We start from the raw sequence: 8,720 nt of genomic DNA, 5'->3' as shown, positions 1-8,720 counted from the left end.
AACCCACTAATACATTAAACCTAACCATCCCGCATTGATCACACTAACACATTCCTGCATGTTCACATCAAGGAGCTAAGCTAGCATTGGTCACACAGGTGGTCATTGTGTTTTTATTTAAGTCTAAGCATTTCAAGATGCAATCATCCCACATCGTGTGCAACACATCCTAATTGACAGCTAAGGAAAGCAATTAAACCACTCCAGAGAAATCAAACTTCAAATTCTCGGTCCTATTTACAACATGATCCTATACAACAATCCAATTGATTGCCATGATGCTTGAATTTCAGGTTTGCCTCTCAATACACACAGTAATGCTTACATACAAGCATATCTTATTCAAATTTCATACAAACTCATGTGATATTTGCTTACATGCTTGATGAATCTTTAACACTAATGGGGTCCACATATCACTTGCTATATTTGTTAGTAGTGTTTGTGTGTGTGCGCGCAAGAGCACGGGCGGGCGTGTGTAACACGTTCCTACTTTACCATATGGAGAGCCATTCATAGCATTTTCAGAACATTTGAAGTAGAAATCTGATATAATTCTAGAGAGAATAGAGGAGAACGTTCATTCTATAATTTACCTGATAAGCATGAAAGGTTAACTAAAAATTTTGATGAACTAGTATGGAAATAATGATACAAAGAACTAGAGCTACAAATTGTACATTGAGTACTAAACTCACTCATCAACCTGCAGGCCCATTTGATGTAGATTGCCTGGTATTTGACAAAAAGAAGAGAGGAAAATAAATAATTATCCTTGTGAATGAATATAAGTATCTAATGAAGGGATGGAAAGGGGAGAAATAATCATAAGATGACAGGGAGCTTGACTAGAAAGTTGCATTCATGCAATTTTTTCCATATCTCGCCCCAAAAACACAATTTCCTAGTAGTATTTGTGAGGTAACTGCAAGTCCATGCATGCCTTGAGTGAGTGAGATAAGGGGACGGAGCTTCAATTTTTATTTTCATTTTTCACTATTTCTTTGTCCAGTTCTCTATTTCATTTCTCCATAAAAACATTTGAGTTTTTTTTTTTTTTTTTTTTTTGCTAGAATTCTAAAACTAGAAACTGTGTTAACGAGTACACTTGAAATTATATTAGTGTAAGGTGGAAAAGAAAACACATGTTTCAAACTTTGAAAAATTAGGAAAGTAAATTGATAAATTACAAAAACCAGTGAAGCTAGAAAGAAAAAAGTTTTCATTTTCTGATTAACACATTAACAATGCTCTGCTTTCCTGAAAAAGTTATCAAGACAACTGGCTTTGTTTGGTAAACAGCCCCTAATATTTATAGCTGCTTCCACAACCCATGTCACTTTCCTTCTTAGTTAACTGGACATCCAAAAATGAATTATTCAAGAAAACTTCAGCTCTGCCCCCAGGTATTGTAAAGGCAGAGATCTATATTCAATTCACTCAAACAAAAATGTTGGCAAACACAGATTGATTCATTGGATAAGCAAACTTTGGTCACACAAATATCACTATTTTAAGAAATTTCTCCTACTTAAGGGGGCTTAGAGATAAATGCAATACATTTTAATGAAAGGAAAACTACCTTTTTGTATGGTCGAAAACTAAGCATTATTCTAAATGACATCACAAGAACCAACTATCATTGGATACTTAGTTACCTGATCAAAGGAAGCACCGGTACCAACTAAGAGTCTCAATATATGTGCATATTGACTGATCAATGGAAAACAGGTTGAAAATTCCCTTTCAATTCATCATAAAACCATCTGCAACAGAAAATTTCTCTTGTCAAAGAAGAACCAAAAGAAGTCTATTTGAAACCAGGCTGAATGAAACTTATAAAATTTTAGATGTTCTCATCAAGCATGGTAGGAAAGGGACAAACTTACACACATGGCCCAGTCCTAAAATTTGGGGTCCAAGTGTTGGTTTAGGAGTTTTGACAACTGGCCAAGTTGACTACAGGCTTATTTGAGAAAAAAAGGCATATTGTCAATTGAACCACGTTTCTGCTCAATTGGTTTGAGCAAACAAAAATAAAGGTATCTGCTATAAAAGTCATTAAAAATGAATTGATAAAGAAACCACACGTTGTTAGACATCTCTTACTCTTCATCAGTTTTGCATCACGGATTAAAGCTCCTTAGAATATTAGGAAAAAACACATACTATCTGAAAAAATTAACAAAAGAGAAGAAAATATAGTGATCTACTCAAGGCATTTCTAATACAACAAGCATATTCTAAAGTCCAGTCTTTCTTTTTCATTTTTTTCTTCTTTGGGATTAAGGAAAAAAAAAAGCTACACAGAACAGTCATACAGAAATGTGACACTGAGAACCCACTGCTCTATCTCCTGGGAAGATTCTATTGGCGTGTTGCTGAGTTTATGATCTCAATTATCATTCCAATAGAAAAATTAAGTGGCAAAAGTGAAGCATCATGCTGTCCCTAAAGATTATTGCCATATATTTGTCTGAATTAAGAACTCTCTCATTGCTAAAGCTGAATGATTAAAAACAAAACATGTGAAGCACCTTAAATAGTTCAAACAATGTGACCTACTGGATACTTTACACCCTGGAATTCAAGAGGCAACTAAAGGGGCACCGTCAATCAAAATTGAAGGAGAGTTAGTAATGTGATTGCCACTGTTATTGTTGCATTAGGTTGTATGTCACTCTAATGAGGATAGACTTACAGAACAACCAGCCTGCTATCACCATTCCCTCAATCTCATTTCTCTCCTTCATTGTTTGTGAAAATAAACATGTAGAATAAAATTAATAATAATTAAAATGAACTTTTTCCATGCTTGAGGGGTGTTCTTACCATACAAAGGCTTCTGGAACAATTTATATAACAGAATTTATCATGATAACCAGGAAAACTACTGCATAGGCATAAGCACATATGCATAGAACCAAATAGACATATCATGCAGTTCTCTACACCAACCATAAGTAGTTGTAAAAGACATACTTGCATATGAAAACAGGTGCTGATCCATTATTTGCCTCGATTGCTAACCGGTTCTGTCTTTCACTCATTTCCTTAAACTTGTTAGGAGGAAGAACTTCACATGGGCCTTCAATCAAGCTAGCCATCACACTGCTTTCATGATTTGATTCATAGACCTATAACAGAACAGCAATGCATTCATTACACACATACAGCCAATTCAAGAAGAGGGCTAATATAATTTAATTCCCAATAAAGCATGTTAACTTGAATTTGTGAGCATCAGCTTTCAAGCATTATCTGTGTGTGCATGAGTACAAATGCATCTATACAACAGAGAAAGTAGCAAGTCCATCCCAAACTAATGTGTAAATTATCAATTCTTAAACACCAATAAAATTTCAAATATAAACAAAATGCAAAAGTATATGAGGAAACAGTTCACCTCATTACTTTCAGGGGCACATGGGTGACCTACAGCCGCAGGCAAGTCACCAGGAAAGTAGCACTGACTGACAAGAACCCACTTTGATCCAGTTTCAATTTCCTCCCACATGGTCTGTGATAAAAAGCCAATTTCTCCATATTAGGATTCACAAAGAAAAAATAATTCCACAAAAGGTGGCAAATACACATCAACATGAGAAAATAAAGAAATAAATCTCCAACTATTATATGGATGGCTGTGTAAAGTTTACTCGGATAAAACCAAGTTTTGGCGCATTCCTCTTGGTAGTTTTGCAATTATAATTGCTATAAATTACATGATGGAATGCTAGATTATTCAATCACCTGAAGTTTAGAGGGTGTTAATTTTCCATCACTGGAATGAAAAAGGGCATGATCCTGCACTTTATACGATACTCCATCAATGCAACAGGACTTGTAAAAAGTTTTTCCATCTGCAACTTTAATTTCATTACCAATCCATTCCACACTATGAATGCCACTGGAAGACAAGCCAGGATGCTTTCCAACCCTATTATTAGGTACAGAACTTCCTCTTACACTAGCTGACTCTTCCATGATTGAATGATCCTGATGAGGTGTCAAAGGAGCTTTGGGAAAATTTGATTGTTCTGTTTGGATAATGTCTTGTGAGATATGCAAGGGTTTGGAATCTTCACACTTGCTGATTTTTTCAGATGATTCAGAAAGTGAACTCTTTTCCTGTGCAGGTGATTCAGAAACTTGATCTTGTTGTGTAGATCTTTCAGTGGAGTTGTTGGGGAAACTACATGTACTCTGATCTGCATCCTTTCCACTCGATGTGATACCATCTCTTGGCATTTCTCTTTCACCAGAAATCCTTGAATCAGATGCTGATTCAACATTGTTGACAGAACCAGATCCAGCATTATTTTGAACACCATTTGTAGACTTTTGTTGATCGACCTTTAGATCTACATTTTCAGCTTTCTTCTCTAATGATGAATGACTTCCAGCTGGATTAGAAGGCCCTTTTGGTGGTGTTGCACTTCTCATGACACGGCCATATTTAGGGGGCAAAGGCTTCCCATTGCTTAATGCCATGCAATTCCTGCAGTGCCACTCACCTCTAGGAATTCCTTTCTGATTAATTGCTTCTCGACATTTTATGTGAAATCCACTCTCACAAGCATCACAAAGAACAACAGTTTCCACCTCATTGACAGTAAGCTTGCATATTTGGCAAGTCATTGCTGTAGTCATGTATTCTCTCGAAGGGGGAATCCATGTGGGATATTCAGGAAGCTTCGGCTGTAATAGCTTCTGAACAATTTTAGCAATTTCATTGTGATTGTTGATAAACGATGGAGGTTGAACATACTCCACGCCTTGCATAGGCGGGTGTATGCTTGGCAAATTTGCAGGTGGAGTTTGAGGTGTAAATGGTCTGAATGTTTGATCTCTCGCTGCTTGAGTTGCACGAGTCCGACCCAAGTCAGCAACTCCCTCAACCTTGGCAGAATTATGATTTGGCATATTGTTTTCTGGTGCAGATTTACCTGAGGATGCAGAATGGGGTTGCATAGACCAACTTGGAGCATTAACCAGTGAATGATTTGCAGAAGCATTTGCTGCAGTTAATAATTTACAAAGCATGTATATTTAAACATCCAACAAAAACAAGTAACAGAAAGAAGATGATGATTCCAAGAGATCAGGAACTATAAAGAAAGCTTAAAAAGATAAAAATCCAAAAATGATAGATCTCTTGCTGCCTGTAACACAGAACTCAGCAGAATGGCAAACAAATAATTACCTGTGTTGGAAAGACTAAACTAGGAGGCACACAGACCAACTCAGCAGAACACCTAACAAGTTTGCTTTAACCCTCTAAATACACATGCTCAAATTAAATAGATAATGTTCCCACAAAAGAATGTTCTTTACATAAATTGCATGAAGATCAAATCGAACTGTTTTTGTTTAGGTCCAACTAATTTCTAGTACTAGGAATTTCTATTATTTGTTTCTCAAAAAAATCCAATGAAGTTTGAAATTTGGCAGAGAAGATTCTTGGATATTACCAATCACTACACTTAGAGTATACATTCTATATAATGGTCCCTACACTTAAGAGTATGCATTCTATAACTTCCCTTGAAGGATATTCTTAAATTTTGATTTTATTTTATTTTTCACAATTTGCATGCAAATGAAACTGAAAAGAGTCACAGCCTCAGCATTTTCGATCCGAAAAGGGGGAGAAGGCAAAAAAAGAAAAAGTAAACTCCCATTACTGTGCGCAGAAGGGAAAAGTGGTCAGAGCAAAGGGAGAAAGATGTGGAGAATTACCTGGTACTTGCGGAGCATAAGATGCCCCATTTGATCCCCCTTCCACTTTAAACTGTGTTTTTTCAACTTTAGAAAATGCTACAGAAGACAAATCCCTTCCTAATTGACTGCTAGGTAACCCACTGGAAACAGCAGATATTTTCGCTTCAGTAGTGAGTGGTTGAAGTGTTGAGGATGCTGGGGTTGCTGCTGAAACATGGCCAGGCAAAGAAGCTGGAAAGATTCCAGAAGATACTGATATATTACTTGGTTTATCTGAAGGAAGCACGCGAAAAGCATGTGATGGCCCATGGCTTTCAGGCATTGCACCAAAGCTCGGTTGCGTAATTTGAGTTGTATATGTAGCTGAAGGTGCAGCAAATTTCTTGGACTCTTCCATCTGGAGAAGTAGTAAGAAGTCAACATGAATCATTCCCCAACAGACACAGAACAACCTTGGATTACTGATGCAAATTCTTATGATCAAGATGGCAGTATTCAAAACAAAGACAAGCAGAAGGGGGTGATAAAATTTGACAAAGATTAAGCTAGTTCAAGTGAAGGGGAGCACTCTATGCAGGCCAAACTTCCAACCTTACACATTGGCAATAAATGACAGTAGAAGTTTACTACAACTGCCATTGTTCTTATCCTTAGTAGTTATCTATTAATAACTGTCAATTGTAACTCTATTTATTGCAGAATATTGTTTCTGGAAGGATATGTTGTAGTGAAAGCCTATTTTAAGTTGGTGTGATTCCAATATGGGAGTGATTCCCTTGAGTGGTGGGAGGCTACTTGTTTCCTATCATTGTAATTCTTTGTTTGCAATAAAATTATAAGACATCTTTCTTCCCTGTCATTAAATCCCTTTTCTGTACAACTGAGTTTGCTTTATTTACAAGTAATTGTTTCAATCCATAGTGTCATTGGCATTGATTACTTTTATTTAACTTATAGTTAAATATAACTCAGACCTAAACCAAAACGAAAATTAAATATCTCAAGCAGAAATGAAGACTTACTACGAATAATTCCCCTTTATTCTTAACAGAAACAAAAATAAAAAAGACAGATTTAACAAAAGAAACATCTGTTCACAAGGTAAAGCACATGATAGCTTACAAATTTTAAAAGAAAAAAAAATAATGAAAAAAAAAAAAAAAAAAAACCTAAAGGGTAACAGAGAACTTAAACCACATCTACAACTTCTCATCAATGCTTCTTCAAAACAATGACTTACACCCTCCTCTTATCTCTAACCCTTACATCCTCCATGCTAAAAAACCTTGTTGCCTTACTAGGCACACCACAACAAGTGTTTGAAAACTTCTACTTCTCCAGCACCGTCCAACAAGGGTGTGAAATTCTATTCTCTCAAGTGCAAGAAAATAAAGGATACATGGCACTAAGTCCCAGCTTCTTCCCTCGTCATATCGCCTACCAAGCAACCAAACTATTCTACCACAAGCCAATGCTAATTTCAAGCGAAATCAAAGCTATCAACCTCGCATACACTACTACAGTAATTTGTGTATTGCATATAAAGAACAGCAATGATATCGCGAGTTTTTGAATGAAATCAAAGCTATCAACCTCACATGCGCTACTACAGTCATTTGTAGCATCTTAAGGACAGCAAATCCAAGTATCCAACTATATCCAAATCAACTAAAACATATAACAGCTCGCATCTGAAATTAAAAAAAAAAAAGCAATTCCCATAGAAAAACTGTCCAAACCATCTTTGGCTAATTACTTGTTGACCCGCAAACAAAAGCAAACCAACCTTCAATGCATGAAAGATTAATACGAAATCAAGCGTCAAAAATAAATAAATAAATAAAGACAAACATAAAAGCCCAGGAAAACCAAAATTTCCAACACAAAAATTATGAATTTCTTTATATCGCTTACCTTCCTCTTTGAAAGGGAGAGCTTCTCCTTAATGGACAGCCTAGATCCTCGAAACCCTAACCGTTGATCTTTAAGCTTAAAATTAAGCCCTAAATCCTCAATAACAGTCCCAATTGAGTCTCTAGCCACTAAATCCTTAGGCGACAAATCTTGACAAATCTCTACCAATTTTTCCCTCGCTTCCTCCATCAATCTCACCTCCGCGTCCGTCGGATTCTTCCCTCCTCTCATCCCCGCCATTGCAGATAGCACCAGAACTATCTCCGCCACTTTCCGTATCTCACCAACGCCATTTTTAGCTCTTTTAGCCGCCAATTCTTCGCTCTCTACGTTCTCCATTTGTCTCTTCTCGCTAACCAAATCAGTTTCACCGTCCGATTGCGGTAGAGATTTATTACAATCATCTACCGCCGATGGATCCATTTGTTTAAACAGTAAGGAAGTCAGTACATTGACCACGACGCCGTTTCAAACACAGGTACCTGCAAGAGATCGAGATTAGAGGCGTGAGAGGAGATAGAGATCCAAGGAGAAACCCTAGAGAAGGAGAAAGCTTAAAGAATTGAAAACATTAGAGACGTTATAAAAACCTTTTGGGCGGGTAAAAATTGAAGGGAGCGAGAGAGATTTTTTTATTTTTTATTTATTCTGTTTAAGTAATGAAAAAGGGTTTGGGTGGTGCGATTTTAGCAGAGGCAAAGCCGAAGCGTGGTTTTTCTTTTCTATAGATAGAGAACGAGAACGGGGGATTTATCTTTCCTTCGCTTTTTTTTTCTTTTATTCATTCTAGTTAGGTAAACCGGGCGGTTTTATTATACATTCCGGTTTAGGGAGTCATAATAGGAGTCGGTTTCGCGAATAAATTATAAAGGTAGATAAATTGGAGTTTTTGTTTGCCTTTGATAATGGTTCAAGCGTCTCTTTGTTTTTTTGAAAAAATATTTTTTGAAATTTTTATTTTGTTTTAAATTAAATTTTATTTAAATTTAGTGTGTTTTAGAAATGATTTTAAAAAAATATATATTATTTTGATATATTTTTAAACAAAATACACTTTAAAAAATAACTACTACCACAATCTC

General features: G+C 36.2%; 1 protein-coding gene across 2 annotated transcripts; it reads right to left on the bottom strand.

The window, feature by feature from the left end:
• Positions 1-567: 567 nt before the first annotated feature.
• Positions 568-8,386, bottom strand: LOC7487518 (uncharacterized). Of its 2 annotated transcripts, none has more exons than XM_024589208.2 (8): positions 8,229-8,386; positions 7,639-8,120; positions 5,743-6,121; positions 3,754-5,021; positions 3,407-3,520; positions 2,983-3,137; positions 1,659-1,766; positions 568-732 (listed from the first exon to the last, which is right to left on the bottom strand). In XM_024589208.2, the coding sequence occupies exons 2-7, from the start codon at positions 8,059-8,061 to the stop codon at positions 1,718-1,720; spliced, it is 2,388 nt and encodes a 795-aa protein (XP_024444976.1). In that variant the 5' UTR covers positions 8,062-8,120; positions 8,229-8,386; the 3' UTR covers positions 568-732; positions 1,659-1,717. The 2 variants fall into 2 exon arrangements, with proteins under 2 accessions (XP_024444976.1, XP_024444990.1); XM_024589222.2 differs by having other exon boundaries at positions 3,754-4,949.
• Between the last annotated feature and the right edge of the window lie 334 nt (positions 8,387-8,720).

The sequence above is a fragment of the Populus trichocarpa genome, chromosome 1, assembly GCF_000002775.5.
Source record: "Populus trichocarpa isolate Nisqually-1 chromosome 1, P.trichocarpa_v4.1, whole genome shotgun sequence".
Lineage (NCBI taxonomy): Eukaryota > Viridiplantae > Streptophyta > Magnoliopsida > Malpighiales > Salicaceae > Populus > Populus trichocarpa.
Note: the sequence above shows the minus strand (reverse complement) of the source record. Positions and strands in the feature narration are given on the sequence as shown.

Excerpts from the sequence above, each read along its gene's own strand:
- LOC7487518 (XM_024589208.2), bottom strand. The coding sequence starts at position 8,061 with ATGGATCCATCGGCGGTAGATGATTGTAATAAATCTCTACCGCAATCG. Across the intron at positions 6,122-7,638 it reads TCTCCCTTTCAAAGAGGAAG|ATGGAAGAGTCCAAGAAATT; the intron begins GTAAGCGATATA and ends CTACTTCTCCAG. Across the intron at positions 3,138-3,406 it reads GTGCCCCTGAAAGTAATGAG|GTCTATGAATCAAATCATGA; the intron begins GTGAACTGTTTC and ends GTTCTGTTATAG.